The sequence below is a fragment of the Medicago sativa genome, chromosome 1 (assembly GCF_051527215.1).
Source record: "Medicago sativa cultivar Bolivia chromosome 1, Bolivia_mono, whole genome shotgun sequence".
Classification (NCBI taxonomy): domain Eukaryota; kingdom Viridiplantae; phylum Streptophyta; class Magnoliopsida; order Fabales; family Fabaceae; genus Medicago; species Medicago sativa.
In genome coordinates this window covers 31,055,494-31,076,179 of record NC_140749.1, presented here as the reverse complement: position 1 = coordinate 31,076,179, position 20,686 = coordinate 31,055,494, and the positions used below count along the sequence as shown (strand labels likewise).

Here is a 20,686-nt window from a genome sequence, read left to right as displayed (position 1 = left end):
ATAATATGCTAAAAAATTAGCACGAGTCAAACAAGAAATCGAGAGGAAATAACCCTTGAGTTTCATCATCAAACTTATTACCCATAGCAGATAGTTGATTCATAACTTTTTGAAAAGTATTCAAATGATTTGCACACGAAGTTCCTTCTTGGAGCTTCAAACTTAACATCTTCTTTGTTAAGTACAACTTATGTTTACATGTCTTCTTTGCATACAGCTACTAAAGTTTATCCCATAATTATACTGAGCTGCTAAAGCTTATCTCATAATAATTTTGCATTGTTATCCTTATTAATATGGCTCAAAATATTTTTATCAACTGACTCACATGTTTGTGTTATAGATTCCGTTCAACATCATTTTTATCAGTTGGATTTGCTGCAAGGAACACAAGTTGGTGATAACTCTTCATATAAAGAAGATCCTCCATCATACTTTTTCAAATGCACAATTTTCCCCATTAAGGTCTACAAGTTCTGTTGACTTACATTGTTCACCACAAATTAATTTCTAAAAAAGTGAAGGTAAATTGCGACATAAAACACGCATTGAAATTTAAAATTTTGCTTTTGCCTTCCTTGGATCAATAGGAATTCGACATGAATCAATTATAGTATTATTACCTTTTAAAGTGCATAAACGATTTTAATCAAAAACAAATCGAAGCTGTGATGCCTCTACTTATCCACACGAATAGATCTTCTATGGTTATCGGTGCTAGCAAAGTGATACAAGCTTCAGAGAGATTAATGTTTGCAGTTTAGGGTTTGTAAAAGTGGTATTTGAATATGCACAAATGAGTTCTATTTATAGATTCACTTGTGTGCATCATATAACTTATGGTGTACTGCATTTTATAATTAATTAATAAATCCTATTTATTAATTTAATCATGAATAAGTCTCACTTATTAATTTATAAATAATTCTTATTTATTTATTTATCTTTTATAATCTATTTATCCTATGTGTGTTACCCTCTAGGTTCTCGACACATTGATAATAATATTAAATCATACATTAATATCATAAACAATTATAAGCATCCAGCAATATGTTTATCTGTACAATTACCCATTTTCCCTTACATACGAGTTTGTGCGCGCGCGCGCATGTGTGTGTGTCTATATATATATATATATATATTGAACACAAGACATAGATTGTGTCACCCTTGTGTAGTCTAAGATTTGCATTTCTTATTTCTGAAATATACCCAGTAACGAATAAGTCAAATATCTCATATTGACTTAGTTCGGCATGACCATGCATTTTACAATCATACTTCACCAAGAAGCCTAAAGATATTTATCCTGTTATGCAGGAGGGGCAAACCTCGTGCAGGTCACTCATGTCCCTCACCATGATTTGTCAAATGCATATTAACCAACTTTATAGATATCATGTTATAGACAACGTTTGAATGGCCATAAAGTACTTGAGCCGCATCTATGGATCACAGTGGTTTTAGGTCTAAGAGTGAAATAAACCATTATCACTATGACAAAAACTTTTGACACCTTCATAACATACTATGTAGTATTCTCATGGTAGGGTGCTCATCCTCGAGGTCTCAGGTTCGATTCTCCTCGGTACCAATTTAGGTGGGGTAATTTAGATTCTTCAAAAAAAAAAGTATTCTCATGGTAAGTCAATCAAGTATAAATATTACACCTAATATTTATACCTATGTATAAACTTGATAAGTTATATCTATGATATGTGAGATCTGGTCATCATACTACATACCTAATAGTCTATATGTTTTGTTACTATCTCAAATTGTATTAAAGTTTGACTACGCATGTAATTTCACAATTAAGTCTCACTTAATGTTTCATTACTCAAATAATTAAGTCTCACTTTATTAATCTTATAGAAAATATAATAATGAATGTCTTATATTTTTAATTAAATAGTTAAAGTCAAGGTACACAACATAGGCATAGCATAAAATTATTTCCCTCTAGAGGTTACACCAATAAAAAGAACCTATAGATCTAATGCCAGTCGTTGGGACCAAAGATAACAATAAAATATATAAATTCTTTAAATTAATTTCTTTCTTTTGGAATTTGAACAATCAAATTACCAAACACAATCAATATCAATAACAATAAATATACTCATACTCATGTAGCTCCTTAATTTTACATGTTTTCTATATCATCTTTGTCACAATTATTAGTTAATTTTACATGTTTTCTATATCATCTTTGTCACAATTATTAGTACACGAGTCTTTTTTATTGTACATACTACACGTGTGTTTTTTTAGTCAAGTAGTTTAGTGACTACAAATTCACATTTGTAAGATGAATAAGTGGGATATTTAAGTTTCGAACTCCGACCACTGTATATATCCAACATTTTCTCCATTCCTAATCGATGTGGGACATAATCACTCACACATGAAACGTAACAATCTTCCCCTCAAGTGTGAGTCACCCACATCACTAGCTTGATCCACGCTAGGATTCCACTCCCACTCCCCCCATCAAGCTTAAACATGGCTCTGATACCACTTGTTGGGGAGTTCGGGGAGCGCCGGGACCGGCAATGGGTTAAACGTCTAGGAACACTAAGAGACTTAGACACCACATCTCCACCCAAAACCTTAAGGCATCAGGTATATGGGTTCCCTCTCTTATATATCCAATGTTTCCTCCATTTCTAGTCGATGAGGGACAAAATCACTCACACTTGAAATCCAACAGTTAGTCCAAATATTGTAGGAGCATTACAAAGGCTTTGGAAAAACGATATAGAAGGTGAGTATATTTTTGTTGGAGTTTGTTGATGGAGAAACTAGCGACGTATCAAGATCTTGTTAGTAAAAGCGTCATTATACGTACCCATGGTGTTTCATGTGCTTTATGTTCTTTGAGTTAAAAGGATATCAACCATTTGTTTTTCAATTGTGGTGTGGTTCAACTAGTTTGGAGGTGCATTCTCTTATGGTTGTGTTTTGATATTTATGATTTTTTTAACAAAACAAAATAGAATATATTACCAACAAAGAAGCATTCTTTGTTGATTGACCCACCATGAGAATACTACATCTAGATCTTTTGATCTAGATATGGTTGGCTGTCTAATTTCAACAAACGTTTGAGATAATTCTCGTTCGTCTTGGTTATTTGAAGATTCAGTTTCTTGAGATGGTGGAGGTGTGTCGCCGCTTGTGGTGGTGTCCAAAGTTGTTCCAGATTGGTTGAATCCAATTCGGGTTTGGCTCTCTCTGATCTGACCCAGATTTTCTTCACGTTAAAACAGTCGTCAGTGCCATCTCTTTGTTACCGACGTCTGTGTTTGAATACCCTCTCGCGGGTCTGGTTTATCAAAAATTGTTATTGTCGCGATGGTGCGGTGACTTCTTTGCGTGGTTGTTGTTGTCTGTGTTTGGTAACAGGTTCTCAAGGCTAGAAAGGGTCATTTACTTGTTTTATGGATGCGAGTTGTGGGTTTGGGAAATTGTTACCGTGCTGGCAGTCAATTTCAAATATCATTCCTCAAAGAGATGAGTTCAAACTTGTCTCTCAGTTATTTTCAAAATGTTTGGGGACGTTTACGTATCTATTTCTTTTGAATTCGGTTTTGTGCCTTGCGTTGGGTTCGCTGGGCAATTGGATGTGTATCCGTCCCTAGGCATTTGGTTTCTTTAAACTGGACTATTGTCCGGTATGTTTCACTTTAATACTTTTGTTATCGTTTGTTGTGATACCCTTTGAGGATTATTTAAGTGGTTCGTCGGTCATGTCGATGTCTCCCTAACAAATTGTACTTCTTTTTATTTAATATATTTTTCTTTGCCTAAAAAGTAAAATAAAATTATGTCGTGTGCAAACAAATGAATTTTTATGTTAATTCATAAATTGTCATTAACAAAATTTGTATCTTCATAGACAATTTTTTTCATAAATTACATTAATTAGCTTATAAATGATAAATATAATTCGAATAATAGATCTACATAAACAATTTTGCATATACTAAAAAATAAACCGAGCTTAACAATACCCATAATAGTTTGAATCTCTTGTCAAAAAAATACCCAATTATAGTTTGAATCTTCTTGGATTGCGGCTATAGGACAGCATAGCACTTGTTTGCTTGCTTGCGATACAAGTACGTTGGGTAAACAGTCCAGAGACCACCAATTCCGTGAGTGTGCCAATTCCGTAAAAAAAAAAAAAAATATATATATATGATTAAGTGAGTGTGCCAATCAAAAGATTCAATGAATATTGAATACTGACAATTTTTCATCCTTTTTAAATTCATTTTTGTTATAAAATATAGATTAATGAAGAGAAAGAGAGAAAAGTGAGAGAAGTTGTATTATTTTCTCTTCTCTGTTTCTATTACAAAGTACCCTATTTATAGGGAAAATAGAAGAGCATGGTAAGTATAGTGGGTGGACATCCACTATAATATATTTATAACACTCCCCCTTGGATGTCCACCGAAGATATGTCTCATTAAAACCTTACTAAAATAAAAACCCAGTGGAAAAAAAAATTCTAGTGAAAGAAAAAAAGTACAATATCCTTTTAAGTGTGAACTGCCTCATTAAAAACCTTACCAGGAAAACCCAATGGGATAAAACCTAGGTGAAGGAAAAAAGAGTGCAGAATACATTTATTTCTCCCCCTCATGAAGACAAATATCTCTTAGACGACGAAGACCAACTTTTAGTACAAGTTTCTCAAAAACTTTACTTGGGAGTGACTTTGTAAAAACATCTGCAAGATTATCACACGAACGAATTTGTTGAATGTTGACCTCACCATTCTTTTGAAGATCATGAGTGAAAAAGAATTTTGGAGAAATATGTTTTGTTCGGTCTCCTTTAATGTATCCTTCTTTCAACTGAGCGATGCATGCTGTATTATCTTCGTAAATTATTGTTGCATCCATTCTTCCAGAGGATAAACCACAATTCTTTTGGATGTGCTTAATCATGGATCTTAACCAAACACATTCTCTACTTGCCTCATGTAATGCTAAAAGTTCCGCATGATTTGATGATGTTGCTGTTATTGTCTGTTTCACAGATCTCCATGAAATTGCTGTATCTCCACTTGTAAACAAATAACCTGTTTGTGATCTACCATGGTGAGGATCTGACAAATAACCTGCATCTGCATAACCAATTAATTCTAGTTTGGGTACTTTAGGATAAAACAAACCCATATCCATTGTACCTCGAAGATAACGAAATACTTGCTTGACCCCTTTCCAATGTCTTTGTGTTGGTGAAGAACTATATCTTGCTAATAGATTGACAGAAAATGATATATCGGGACGTGTATTATTAGCAAGATACATCAATGCACCTATTGCACTGAGATATGGTACTTCAGGACCAAGTATTTCTTCATCTTCTTCTTGAGGTCTGAAAGGATCTTTCTTTACATCCAGTGATCTAACAATCATTGGAGTAGATAATGGATGAGATTTTTCCATGTAAAATCGCTTTAACACTCTTGTTGTGTAAGCTTCTTGATGCACAAGAATCCCGCCATTTAGGTACTCAATTTGTAATCCAAGACAAAACTTTGTCTTTCCTAAGTCTTTCATCTCGAATTCTTTCTTTAAGCAATCTATGGCTTTTGGAAGCTCTTCAGGAGTTCCGATAATGTTTATGTCATCAACATAGACAGCAATTATAGCAAATTCTTTTCCAGATCTTTTCATAAAAATACATGGACAAATGGAATCATTTTTATATCCTTCCTTCAGCAAATATTCACTGAGGCGATTGTACCACATGCGTCCTGATTGTTTTAGCCCATAGAGAGACTTATATAATTTTATGGAGTAGTCATCCCTAGATCCTGAATTATTTGTTTCAGGCAAATTAAATCCTTCAGGGAGTTTCATGTAAATGTCACTGTCAAGTGAGCCATACAAGTAGGCTGTAATAACATCCAACATGTGCAAATTGAGCCCTTCATGAGCTATAAGGCTCATTAAGTATCTAAAAGTAGTTGCATCAACTACAGGTGAGTATGTCTCATCAAAATCAATTCCGGGTCTTTGGGAAAACCCTTGAGCAACAAGTCTTGCTTTGTATCTTGCAATTTCACCATTCTCATTGCGTTTTCGGACAAACACCCATTTATATCCAACTGGCTTCACATCTTTAGGTGTTCGGACAACAGGTCCAAAAACTTTTCTCTTATTAAGAGAATTTAATTCTGCTTCAATTGCATCTTTCCATTTTGGCCAATTTTTGCCTTGTCTACATTCCTTAATAGACCTTGGTTCTTGATCATCATTATCATTTATCACATTTAACGCTATATGATATGCAAAAGCATCATCAAGGTTGACTTCATCTCGGTTCCATTGTATTCCATTGGTGACATAATTTATTGAGATCTCTTGATTTTCAGGTATTTCAGATATCTGATTAGGTTCTTCTGGAACTGAAATATTGATTATGTCAGAAGACTCTTTTAGAGTTTCTATATCCTCTTTTGGGTCATCTTCCCTTTTTGCTCCTTTTCTTGCTCGAGGATTTTTATCTTTGGAACCGATTGGTCTACCACGCTTCAAGCGTGGTTCAGACTCATTTGCAATTTTAGATTGTCCAACAGGGACATCCATTTTTATTGGAGCATTAGCAGCTGGTATATGTGATTTAGTCACACTTTTTGGATCAGTGAATGCATTTGGTAATTGATTTGATAAACTTTGCAAATGAATTATCTTTTGAACTTCGAGTTCACATTGTTTAGTTCGAGAATCAAGATGAGATAATGAAGATTCATTCCAACTGATCTCCCTTTTTAGCTGCATTTTCTCTCCCCCTAATATTGGGAAATTTGATTCATCAAAATGACAATCAGCAAATCGAGCTGTAAATAAATCTCCTGTTGTTGGTTCGAGATACTTTATAATGGATGAAGATTCATATCCAACATATATTCCCATCCTTCGTTGAGGACCCATCTTAGTGCGTTATGGTGAAGGAATTGGAACATACACCGCACATCCAAAAATTCTTAGATGGGAAATATTAGGTTCTCGACCAAGAACCATTTCTAAAGGGGAGGAGTTATGATAACTTGTTGGCCTGATGCGAATCAATGATGCAGCATGCAAAATTGCATGTCCCCAAGTGGAAATGGGTAATTTGCATCTCATGAGAAGTGGTCTTGCAATTAACTGTATACGCTTGATAAATGATTCCGCAAGTCCATTTTGTGTATGAACATGTGCTACAGGATGTTCAATGTCAATTCCAATGGACATACAATATTCATTAAATGATTGAGATGAGAACTCAGCGGCATTATCAAGTCGTATTTTCTTGACAGGATAATCAGGGAAATGAGCTCTTATTCGAATTAGTTGAGCTAGCAATCTCGCAAACGCCTGGTTGCGAGTTGATAATAAACAAACATGTGACCATCTAGTTGATGCATCAATTAAAACCATAAAGTATCTAAATGGTCCACATGGTGGGTGTATTGGCCCACAAATATCACCATGTATTCGCTCTAAAAAATTTAGAGATTCACTTCCAACTTTTGTTGGTGATGGCCTGATTATCAATTTCCCTTGTGAACAAGAGGTACATGAGAATTTATTAGATTGAAGAATCTCCTGGTTCTTCAATTGATGACCACAAGAATTATCAATTATTTTTCGCATCATTATATACCCGGGATGTCCCAACCGGTCATGCCAAGCAACAAATTTATTATGATTTGTAATCTTCTGGTTTACAATCACATGTGCTTCAATTGCACTTATATAAGTGTAGTACAAACCAGAGGAAAAGGAAGGTAACTTTTCCACTACACTTATTTTATCCAAATGATGTCTCGTTATATAAAGATATTCAATATTTCCTTCATTTCTTGTTTCAATATGATATCCATTTAGACGAATATCCTTGAAACTTAATAAATTCCTATGAGACTTGGGAGAATATAATGCATTCTCAATGTTTAAATTTGTTCCTCCACACAATATTACATTAGCTCTTCCGGAGCCTTCAATTATTTTTGAACTTCCAGATATGGTACTAACACCGGTTTGTTGCTTTAGAAAAGAAGAGAAATATTTTTTATCCTTGAAAATTGTATGAGTTGTTCCACTATCAGCGAGACACATATCTCCATTATTGGGGTTAATGTTAATACTCATTCTATCTAAAAATGAACAAATAAGAGATAAGTATGAATATAAGAATTACTATAAAAACATTTATTATTATCAGATAAAACATAACATAAAACAAATAGATACAACATAAGACTGTAAAACTTTTATTATCATTAGATAAAAACATATCATACAACACTTTTATTATAAGAAAATAAAAGGTACTCTTAAACATTTTATAGGTGGGGTTCTATTCCTGGATATTTTCATCTCTAATGAGATGGTCAATCTTTTCATCAGGATCAACAAAGAAATCCGCAGCATCTAAGTGGGTACTTTCCATATTACCATAATCATCTTCATCATTTTCGCATGCAAAGTGCGTTTCAGCCCTTTTATCCTTATTTTGAAGTGATTGTTGGTAAAGATCAACAAGATGTTTTGGCGTACGACAGGTACGACTCCAATGACCTTTTCCTCCACAACGATAGCAAATACTCTCATTACTTTTGCTGCTTTGACCAATATCATTCTTTACAACATTTTTCATCTTCTGGTGAGAAAATGTGTTTTTGTTTTGGTGAGAGTATGTGTTCTTGTAATCTCCATTGTGATTACGATTAAAACCAAAACCACGTCCCCTTCCATAACCACGACCACGTCCACGTCCACGTCCACGACCATGACCACGGCCACGACCACGATTTTGTCCATAGTGATCATGTGTTGCTACATTCACTTCTGGGAATGGAGCACTACCAGTGGGACGAGCCGAGTGATTTTTCATCAAAAGCTCGTTATTTTGTTCTGCCACAAGCAGGCATGATATTAAGTCACAATACCTTTTAAAACCCTTTTCACGGTATTGTTGCTGCAGGATTACATTAGATGCATGAAAAGTGGAGAATGTTTTTTCTAACATCTGCGCATCAGTCACCTTTTCTCCACACAGTGTTAATAGAGAAGTAATCTTAAATACAGCCGAGTTATATTCGATTACAGACTTAAAGTCCTGTAAACGCAAATATAATCATTCATTACGAGCATTAGGAAGGATGACAGTTTTCTGATGGTCAAACCTTTCTTTTAAATTGTCCCAAAGATCTTTTGGATCTTCTATGGTAAGGTATTCATTTTTTAGATCCTTATGAAGGTGGTGACGAAGGAATATCATGGCCTTAGCCTTTTGTTGTTCAGTTGTTTTGTTTCCTTCTTTAATTGTATCTTCATGCCCTTCGGCATTTAAATGAATTTTGGCATCTAGAGCCCAAGCCAGATAATTATTTCCAGAAATATTAAGAGCCTCAAAATCAAGTTTTGCAAGGTTCGACATGATTCAATCTATAATACAGAAGAGCATAATCATCATTAAATATACACATATATATATATATATATATATATATATATATATATATTATGACGAAAAAAAATACCATTTTATTTAATAGCAATGATTACAAAACATGATAATATAATATTTTAATCTAATCCTCCACGAAAATAAAAAGTAATAATACAAGCAAAGACTAATAGTGGTAAAACGAAAATTATAGCTAATAGTACAAAATCTTCTCCTAATTCTTCAATATGAGTGAAAAAGAAGAAGAACACAATAACCACAAATAGAGTGATGCATAGAAAAAGGATTTTAGCCATTTTGTAAGTATGGGTAAATATTTTGAGATGTAAAAAATATGAATGAAGGTGAGGTATTTATAGAGTGAATTTTATAAAAATGACCGTTATTGTTACCGTTAAATTCACTGTTCATAGCCGTTAAATCACCGTTCATGACCATTGAAAACACTGTTCATGACCGTTGATTAATGAGAAAAATATTTTAAGCGTTAAATATCATCTAAGTTAGGACATGATTTTTCAAATGGTCTGCAATACCATTTTTTTTAGTCCAGTCAAATGCTAAAAAAAAACTTCACGCGGACAAAAGAAAAGAAGTAACACATGAGTTTTTCAATAAGGAAAATTGCAACATCACATGGTGCATGCTCCAGTCAAAAAGAAAATTGCAACAAACAATTGTCAAGTTTTCTATATAGTGCATTAAATGCATGGCTTAGTTTTTCCTTTGAAATAGTTCAGCTATGTATAGATTGTTGCAGAGAACACACATAGCTTGCGGTGGAGCAGTTTGAAAACATGACATAAAATATAGTTTTCACACATTAAGGACATGACTTTGGTATGAAAGGATCGCATAACTTTGGTTAGTATCACTACTCGAAATTGTCTTTCGTGATAATATAGTATATATGGGGTTTTAGACCTCCATTAAATATAAAAGTTAGTATCACTACTCGAAATTATCTTTCGTGATAATATAGTATATATGGGGTTTTAGACCACCACTTTAAATAATAATATCCATACTTATTATAGATCACTTGACGAGTTGCCAGTTTTCTATAATAAGAAGTAAAGTAATAATAACAATAATAGCCACTCTAGTTATAAATCACTTGACGAATTGCCAGTTTTCTATAACCGGGGCAGATAATAATAATATTAAGATGATAAAGATAAATGATATACATAGCAATATTAAGTAGTGATATTAAAGTGATGAGTATAGGTAACATACGTAGCAGTAGTGTAAACTCCCGGTTAGAAACAATCGTGCTGATAACGTGTTATAAAATATAGATTAATGAAGAGAAAGAGAGAAAAGTGAGAGAAGTTGTATTATTTTCTCTTCTCTGTTTCTATTACAAAGTACCCTATTTATAGGGAAAATAGAAGAGCATGGTAAGTATAGTGGGTGGACATCCACTATAATATATTTATAACAATTTTTATATATTGATGACGATAATTTGCAACAGATATTTCAAGGACAAAGATAATCATTTCACAATTATTTTAGGCATATTTTAATTTGCATATTTTATTCCTATTTGCATATTTATATTATATTATATTTTAACATTAAAAAAAGACACATTAAATAATAATATCTCAAGAACAATCAAAACTATATTTTGAAATTTTTAAATTAAATTTTTAATTCTAGAACTTTTTCCAGAAATTGTAAAAGAAAATTGTGAGAATATATTTAACCTATATTATCTTATGTTTATTTGTTAAAGTGAAAATGAAACATGAAATGTATCCATCCCTCAGAGTCTTATGTCCTTCAAAGTCTAATGGTCTTCATAGTCTGATGCAGATCTTCAGCTTCTGAATGACTTCCTTTCTTCTGATATTCTACCAAGTCTTTTAGCTTCTCTTGTTCTTCTGATGCTTTTATACATGTTCAGAACTTGTTAAATTTTAATCTATGGTCCTGCATACTTGAACATATATTAGGATATTCAATTGCTCTTTAATACTTTGTTATCATCAAAACTTCAGAGGAATTGTACAAAACCATTTTTGTTCCAAAAAAAGGATCGTCTTATATGGAAAAGGAAGATCATGGGGAGTATTATGTGGGTAGTGCATACCGTTTATGCATGCAAAAGCTACTTGACACCATCCACTTTTAAGTGCAAGGAGCCTGGGATGTGATCTGGAAAATTAATATGACCCCAAAAGTGAAAAACTTTATCTGGCGTGTGTGTAGAAATTGTTTTCCGACTCGACTAAGGCTTAAAGATAAAGGGGTTAACTGCCCCATCAAATTGTGTTGTGAAGTTCAAACGAAGAGGAAACTTGCAGTATATTCAAGTAGCTACAATGTATGGAGTATGTAGGATGCAAATGCTATCATTAGTAACCTAATAAATCAAGGACATGACAATGTAAATACTATTTTCAAAATTTTACTAGTACTAACAGGTGAAGAAGAATCCATGTTTTGTTGAATTTTGTGGAGCATTTGGAAACAAAGGAATGACAAAAATTGGAATGATGTTGTTGATGCCCAATCCTTTGTTTTCGATCACGCAAAGACAATGTTGTATGATTGGCTGACAGCTGGCAAAATCCGGCCAACATCAGGTCTTACAACTATGAACGTGGAAAATACACAATAGAAGAAACCGGAGGCATGAATATTCAAGTGCAATATTGAGCATCCTTTTCTAAACAGTATAATAAAGTTGAGATAGATATGTGTATAAGAGATGAGACATGTACTTTTATGGTAGCCAAAAGTGAATGGTTTAGTCCAATGTGTGATGTTTATCTTGGTGAAGCTCGTGGTCTATTATCATTTTTAGGATGAGTTCATGAGCTATTGTTGGGACCCGTCAATTTTGAGCTTGATTCTAAAAGAGTTGGTGATAGATTTTTATCCCCAGACATGTTGCTACATAATTTGGGACTATAATAAAAATTGTAAAACTCTTTTAGACAATATTATGAAAACTCAAAGTTTGAGTTTTGCAAAGACATGCAAACGATATTGCTCATAAATTAGCCTCATTGTCAGTTAGTTTCTAAATTGTATTGAATACTTTGTCAAAAAAAAAAATTGTATTGAATACATTTCGATTAATAAAATGCAATAAGTGAATTGTGGACGATCTTAACCCTATTTAAAGGGAGAAAAAAGAATTAAATGTGAAGATTTACCATAATAGAAAAAAATGTTAGAAAATCTTTATCTATTAATACATCATCAATTGTTTTTTAACATGGGGTTAATGTTTTCATTCAATCTAACGGTTGCTGGTAATACCATTTGTTTTCATTAAAGAGATAAAGTAAAATAATGCATAAAAAAACTCAAATTTCAAAAAACATATACAAGAATTTTTAAAACAAAAATCTAATGTGAAACCGATACAAAGATTTTTTTATTGCTATTTGACATTCAATAATAACAAGCTTGACAATCTTTGAAAAGTCTTCTCCTACTCAAAAATCAAAAGACTAGGACAAATCGTAACACTTGCCACACTTCTCTCTCTCTTTCTATAAATTCACACTTATTACTAGTCCATCATTAAACAAAACGCGCTTTTCTTTCTAAGCAGCTTCGTCACCCACCTACCCACCAAACATGTCGCTGCCGGAATGCTCTGTTTCGCAGCTCGCGCAGTTCATCGGCCCCAACGCCACCAACGCCGAAGCCGCTGCAAATTTCATCTGCACCCAGTTCACAGCAGTGTCAAACAGATTCGTCGACACACAATTCGCTGTTGACAACACCTATCTTCTATTCTCAGCTTACCTTGTTTTCTCTATGCAACTTGGTTTTGCCATGCTTTGTGCTGGTTCAGTTCGTGCTAAGAACACCATGAACATCATGCTTACCAACGTCCTCGACGCCGCTGCTGGTGGCGTTTTCTACTATCTCTTCGGTTTTGCCTTTGCTTTTGGAGCACCTTCAAATGGTTTCATTGGAAAACATTTCTTCGGTCTGAAGGATGTTCCGACTGAAGCTTTTGATTACAGCTATTTTCTCTATCAATGGGCTTTTGCTATAGCAGCCGCTGGTATCACCAGCGGCTCTATAGCGGAACGAACTCAGTTCGTAGCGTATCTTATTTATTCTTCTTTTCTCACAGGGTTTGTTTACCCTGTGGTTTCTCATTGGTTTTGGTCCGGTGATGGTTGGGCTAGCGCAACCAACACCGGGGACCTTTTGTTTGGCACCGGAGTCATTGATTTTGCTGGCTCCGGTGTTGTTCATATGGTTGGTGGTATTGCTGGTCTTTGGGGAGCACTTATTGAAGGTCCGCGAATTGGACGGTTCGATCATTCTGGTCGAGCCGTGGCACTTCGCGGACATAGTGCTTCTCTTGTTGTTCTTGGTACCTTCATGCTTTGGTTTGGTTGGTATGGTTTCAACCCTGGTTCCTTCACCAAGATTCTCAGTCCTTATAATTCAGGTAGTTAACTATCTTACTTTTTGTACTAACTACTTTCATTGTTTGGATGCACCTAAATGGAAAGCTGTTGAAAAATCATGTTTAGTTTTTCTTCTCCTTTTTAAATTTTATTCTTTTTATGCAATTCTAGGTACTTATTATGGGCAATGGAGTGCGGTGGGGAGGACGGCGGTGACGACGACATTAGCAGGTTGCACGGCAGCTCTAACGACGCTTTTCGGGAAAAGAATTCTCTCCGGTCACTGGAACGTGACCGATGTCTGCAACGGATTACTCGGCGGTTTTGCTGCGATAACCGCCGGGTGTTCCGTTGTAGAACCATGGGCAGCAATAGTATGCGGCTTCGTAGCAGCAGTAGTTTTAATCGCGTGCAACAAACTCGCGGAGAAGGTGCGTTACGATGATCCATTAGAAGCAGCACAATTACACGGAGGGTGTGGCGCGTGGGGAATAATATTCACCGCTTTGTTTGCAAAAGAAGAGTATGTGAACCAGGTTTACCCGGGTAAACTGGGTCGACCCTATGGGTTATTTATGGGTGGTGGAGGGAAATTATTAGGGGCACATGTGATACAAATTTTGGTTATTATTGGGTGGGTAAGTGCAACTATGGGTCCACTTTTCTTTGTTTTGAATAAATTGAAGTTATTGAGGATTTCAACTGAAGATGAACTTGCGGGTATGGATTTGACCCGACATGGTGGGTTTGCTTATGCTTATGAAGATGAAGGATCACATAGAAATGGGACTCAATTGAGGAAAATTGATCATAATTCTTCTTCCACTCCTACTCCAACTACAGATTTGTGATTGTAATAATTTAAATTTGTTTTGGATTTTTCTCACTAGTACTAGTTTTTTATATTTTTATTTTCTAGATCTAGAAAGGTATTTTTAATTGTACGGACATTGTAATTTATATTTGATTGGTTGTACATTACTTTGTGGTAAGGAAGGATCCAACCGTTGGAGATAATGTGGAAAGTTTGGGTGGGTGGTTGTTTGTTGACTAATATAATGTTGGATTTGGAAATGACAAGTGGTAGTAAAAAATTGCTTCTTGGAAAATGTCTTGGTTGTGATGAGATGAGATTTGCTTCACATGTTTATGATTGGTTATGAGTTTTTGGTTTTATGGATATGTTTGTCATTTTTTTATGATTATGATGATGTAAATTGTAAGGAAGTTTTTTTTTTGAAAGGTAAATTGTAAGGAAGTGTTCCTCATTCTCAATCTAATCTAAGTTTTGAAAAGACTTTTTATATATTTTGAGTAGTCCTTTTTTCTTGGTAGAAAAAAGAGTTGAATCTTTGTAAAATACTAATTTATAAGAGTTGAGTTTTTGAAAAAACTTGTTAACATTTCTCTAATTTATATTTATTGGAACATCAAAATAATATTTCAATTCATGCATCTCTTAAGATAATTATATGATAAGAGGTTAGTGCTAGTTCAAACGTGTAACGAGATATAATTTTTCTCGTAGCACAATCAAACACACATTAACACATGAAGGCCTATGTTAGACAAGATTCATCACTTTGTAGATATCAATTTCTTTCGTTAAGTCCAATTATGGTTTGTTAAACAAATATACTCCCATCAATTATATGTTAAATTCTATTGTGATAGCACTGATTTTGACTAATCATGATGAACAAAATCCAATTAGTAGAAACATTATATCATGTCAGTGTCATGGTTTAAATCTCATATTCTACATTTTTATCTACTAAACTATTTTTTGTCAAAAAAAAAAAAATCTACTAAATTATTTGTCAAAAAAATGATTTTGACTATATTGATTTTGTTTAAAATGAATTTCTTGTATTTTATGTTTTTTATGTTTTTTAATAGTAACAGTAAGTTTATCTTAAATTCAATTATTGGAGCAAAAAGCTTCAAATTACTTCGAATCTAAAATTATTCTAAAATCAAAAATATTTTTCAACTTTTTTGAAAACAAAAAGTTATTTGTACTTTTTTTTTTGAAGGAAAAAGTTATTTGTACTTGACAACTTTCAAATACTTCAAAGTTTTATTTTTCTAGAATCATTTTTGTTTTAGTTAGAAAGGGGAATCTAAACCTATACTAATTTTTTTTGCAGTATCTTAGGTTTTAAATGTTAGGATCTGTAGGCATATGAAAAAAATGAGTTACGTACAATCACTGCAAGTTGAAAAGGTGATTGGGATTTAACAAAGGGGTTAAGCTCTTGTTGGCTGTAATCATTAAAGACTTTTGTTTGGATATAAAATTTATTTTGTACTTTAGGGATAATAGAGAATTGTATGGTCATGATTGTTTCCAAATATATTGTCTTCTATTTTTTTCTATGAGAAAAGGCCAAAGAGTGTGCAATTTTCTCGGGTAATTTGCCAGACAATGCAAGTTGAAGATAGGGTACTAGTATATGGCAAGAAATTAATTTGGAAATTAAAGCAACCAATTGTTGAGGTTTCTTAAATTACCAAATTTCCACCACCAATTACTACGTAGGCATGATACTCGTTTAGGCCTCATTTGTTAACGGTGATTTTTCATCAAAATTAAAGTCGATAATAAATACCTATTAAAAGTCAAACGAATTTTTGAATGTAAATTTCCCAACAAATAGGTCCTTTCTAGAACGAATATGGAAAAATATTCAAAATTGGAGCTCTCGATCAAGAAGTGCTCATAAAATCAATGGCTGAATCTATTCCCCCTTATTGCATGTGCGCTTTCCCACTTCCAACCTCTTTTGGAGAGGAAATAGAGTGTAGCGTTAAATATGTTTGTAGTCCTTACATTTTGTGCCCTTTGAAGAATAATCTCTAGATTGTATAATGAATTTTTTTACGGAGGCTCAGAAAAAAATGGTGGTCATAGTATCAATTGATTGAAGTGGGATAAGATGACAGCTTATAAGGATTATGGAGGGATTAATTTCTACGATCTTGAAGGTTTTAATCTAGGTAAGCATAGATGAAAGCTTCTCACGAACTCTTCCTCTCTCTTTACTAGAGTTCTCAAAGCTAAATATTTTTTTAGAAACGGTTTTTTGGAGCACTATTCATCTCTTATCCCTTTGTTATAGATGAAAAATTGGTGACGGTAACAATATCAATGTCTGGAATTGACCTACATGATCAGAAGGTGAATGTTGATGCGATGTTTTACGATGGTTTCGAGTTGTTTGTGTTGACTGGAACGACGAGGGTGTATACTTGCAGACACTCCATCGCTCAAGTCAGTATTGAGTCAGAAAGTGGTGGGGTGGGGGAGTGGGGGGGGGGGGGGGGGTGTGGGTGTGTGTGTTAAGGTATGAAAGGGAATGTACCTTTGGAAACTGCTAGGAGTCTCCTATTTATAGTGTGGAGGTGCAGGTTTGGTTGTTAGGGCACACGTGGGGTTTGACAGTTACAGATTCATGGGAATCGTAACCGTCGAGTGAGATTTGCGAGGAACGTTTTAAGAGACGTTGCCAGTTGTTTGAATCGGTCTCCCGTTGTGCTACGAGCACCTCCCTTGCAAAGAGGGGGTGCCGCGAGTAATAACTCAAATGCGAGATGTAATGACCCGATTTTTTTAGGATATTATTTATTTAATTGTTTTATTATTTATTTAATTGTTTGATGTGTTTGAATTGTTGGGTCAATTGGATTTTATTAGAGATAGAGGAATTAAGGGTATTTTGGGTTTTTTTTGCGTAAAGAGCATTTTAGTAATTTGGAAGTGGATAAATATTTATTGAGGTTGGTAGTAACTTTGTGGAGTTAATAGAATAAAGGTAAATAGTAAAAGAGGATATTAAGTGAATTAGAATGAGTAATGTTATTGGTTAGTAAGAATAATGACTAAGTCCAATCGGAGTAAGTGAACTAAGCCCAATTGATGAGAGTAAATAAGACAAGTAGTAGTCACAAATTAGGGTTGTGAAATCATTTGTCAAGTTTATAAATTGGAGGCTAGAAAGAGAATAGAGAAATGAAGAGAAGCAAGAAGAATTCAAGGGGAGAACAGAAGGAAAAGCTTAAGAGAATCAAAGTAGAGGGGAAGATTGGAGCTAGGAGACTTAGCTTGTGGAGTTAGAGGTAAGGGGAAAAAATGTTATGTTCTTCATATTGTATTATGAACAATTATAGGGTTTTAGCTTAGCTGTGTTATTGATGTTTTCATGAGTTTGTTGTGAATTTAAGTTAATTTCTTGCTCAATTGATGATGGTCGTTTGAATATAAGAAAAATGTTAGAAACTTGTTGTTGCTGCATGAGAACCTAGGGTTGATGTTAATAAGTTGATATACTTGAGTTTTTAGCTTAATTTCATAGAATTCATGAAGTTGTTGATGAATGATGTTGAAATTATGTTTAATCTTCTTGCTATGTTATTGGGTAAGTGAAAGTAGTGAAATTATGTTGTTGAATTATGTTTAAGGCATGTTTGCTTGAGTTAAGTTGTTATTGTTGAGGTTTTGTTGAATTAAGTGAAAACTATGATTAATTGAATATAAGTTGTTTTGTGTTATTGTGAAAAGGGCCTAAATGGTGTGTTTGAGTCTTGGGAAATGATTTTAACCACTTTGGGTGTATGGGGGTTTCAACTAAGCACTTTTAGGGTGATTTTGAAGGTAATTTGAAGGCGAAAACACCATTTGATTAGTTTTCGTAGCGCTGGTGCTGCAACTGGAGCGCTAGGTGCCCAGTTCCAAAGAGCCAGCTCTTGGACTGGCTATGTCTGGCGCCAAGCGCCCTGCTCAGAGCAAGGAATTCATTGCTTTGTGTTCTGGGTGCTTGGGGACGACGTGGCTAGCTCCTATGTGTTACTTTGATGATGTTAAATTGTTGTTTTGATGAATTATTGAATGATATCCAATGCTTGCTTGAGAATTAATTGATTATGTTGATTTTCAGACGGAATTGAATGAAACTTGAAGCATGAAAATGGACTAGAACAAAGTAGGGTTTTTACCAAGTGAAATGATGTTGTTTATGCTTGCACTACTGTGATTATAAACATGGAGATAACATGTAAGGATGTATGTGAATATGTAACTTGGTTTTGATGAAATATTTGAAAATAGACGAACTTTGGAAAATAGACGGACTTTGTGAAATAATGAATTATGCCATGTTGAAATATAATTGGTTATATGATAATGATTAGGTGATGAATATTGGTTGAATCGATTAATGATATGTGAAGGAAGTGTTGATTAATTAGGTGTAATTGGTGAATCGTCTAAGACGCAAATTGACTAAATGAAGCAATGTTGTTTGATTGATGTGAATGGTGATGTTGGTGTAATAATCATGATGAATATGATGTTATGATTACTTTGACGAGGATGAATTGTTTGATGTAGATGTATTGATTTGATGATGTAATTAGGTGTTGGTGTGATGATATATTATATAATGTTGTGAATTATATAATGATGAGTTTTTAGTGATGTCTTGTATGAACGTATGCATTTGGTGAGTCATATGTTCATCCATTCATGAGATGTAGGATATTTAAGTATCCAAAGTGGTGATAAGATGTTTTAGCATCTGAAGCGATGATATGATATTTTAGTATCCGAAGTGATGATGGGATCAACCGGTAACATAACTCCGATATTCAAAACTTGGTACCACATGCATATAGAGTCGTGTCTAGAACATAACATATACATGAGTCTATGTGAGAGTCATGATTGATTATGTGAATTATGTGAAGATGTGTGCATGCCTATGTATATCATGTGATATTTGGTGATGGTGAATGAAGTGTGAATGATATATGCTTGATTTGGTGATGAAGCGATATTATGATTACTTGTTTTATCTAGCGTTGATGATTGGAGAATTAACATGTTTGACGATTGAATAAGTATGTATGAATTGATAGTATTTGAGGAAATGAGTATGTATATCTATATGTGATGTTTTAATTCCTAAATTATATGCTTAAGTTCATTTAATCTTTATGTTGAATGTAATATTACCCTCCAATGATTGTTTGATCGCTACATCACTAAGTGGTGGTGTAGACGTGCAGGTTGAGGACGCTTGATCGGCATGAGTACTCGAGTATGGCTTGATGCCTATCCTCCTTCTTCGTTTATGCCTTTTGGAGTCTTAGTGGCTGAGCTCTGATTAGGGTGTCTGGAGTCTGTTTATATTTTATCGTATTCTGGATTTATGTTTTGAGGAACTCATGAGTTCTCATAGATGATGTATTTTAAAATGTTGAGACGATGGTTTTATGTTGTTTTACTTTATGAATTTGTTGCGACTGTTATATAATAATTTATTTTATCTTTTCAATAACACAAACAATAGAACATTCTTGCTCCCAATTATATACTGTGATAGATTATTATTATTATTATTATTATTATTATTATTATTATTATTATTATTATTATTATTATTATTATTATTATTATTATAACAAAACACCACTTTCTCCCTCACATCGTTCATCGTTCATTATTATTATAACAAACAGATACATAACAAAACTCGAAGTTTTTCCTCATTCATCCATCAATCAACAATCACTCATACCAAAATCCTTTCATCCTTCATCAATCTAACTCCCAAACAGGTCCCCCAATCTTCACTTCATCAATCTAATTCCCAAAACCTTCACTCATCAGTTCACTTCGATCAGCTTATCACTAATCTTACTTTGCTGCCGCAAACAGGTTCCTAAATCCTTCAGTTCGCTCGGCCTGTTGCTCACTTAGCTCATCTCACTTGGCTGCTGCAAACAGGTTCCAGACTCTTTTTCTCCTT

General features: G+C 34.0%; 2 protein-coding genes and 1 long non-coding RNA gene across 3 annotated transcripts; 2 read left to right on the top strand and 1 right to left on the bottom strand.

The window, feature by feature from the left end:
• Positions 1-8,370: 8,370 nt before the first annotated feature.
• Positions 8,371-9,453, bottom strand: LOC146954247 (uncharacterized). The gene is made up of 2 exons (XM_085744058.1): positions 9,181-9,453; positions 8,371-9,132 (listed from the first exon to the last, which is right to left on the bottom strand). The coding sequence occupies exons 1-2, from the start codon at positions 9,451-9,453 to the stop codon at positions 8,371-8,373; spliced, it is 1,035 nt and encodes a 344-aa protein (XP_085600184.1).
• Positions 9,454-13,031: 3,578 nt separating this feature from the next.
• Positions 13,032-14,986, top strand: LOC146954246 (ammonium transporter 1 member 1-like). Its single transcript, XM_085715472.1, has 2 exons — positions 13,032-13,918; positions 14,049-14,986. The coding sequence occupies exons 1-2, from the start codon at positions 13,087-13,089 to the stop codon at positions 14,726-14,728; spliced, it is 1,512 nt and encodes a 503-aa protein (XP_085571598.1). The 5' UTR covers positions 13,032-13,086; the 3' UTR covers positions 14,729-14,986.
• Positions 14,987-17,241: 2,255 nt separating this feature from the next.
• On the top strand, positions 17,242-20,143 carry LOC146954245 (uncharacterized). The gene is made up of 2 exons (XR_015031863.1): positions 17,242-17,996; positions 19,925-20,143. It is a non-coding gene; the product is annotated as an uncharacterized LOC146954245 (long non-coding RNA).
• The last annotated feature ends 543 nt before the right edge of the window (positions 20,144-20,686 follow it).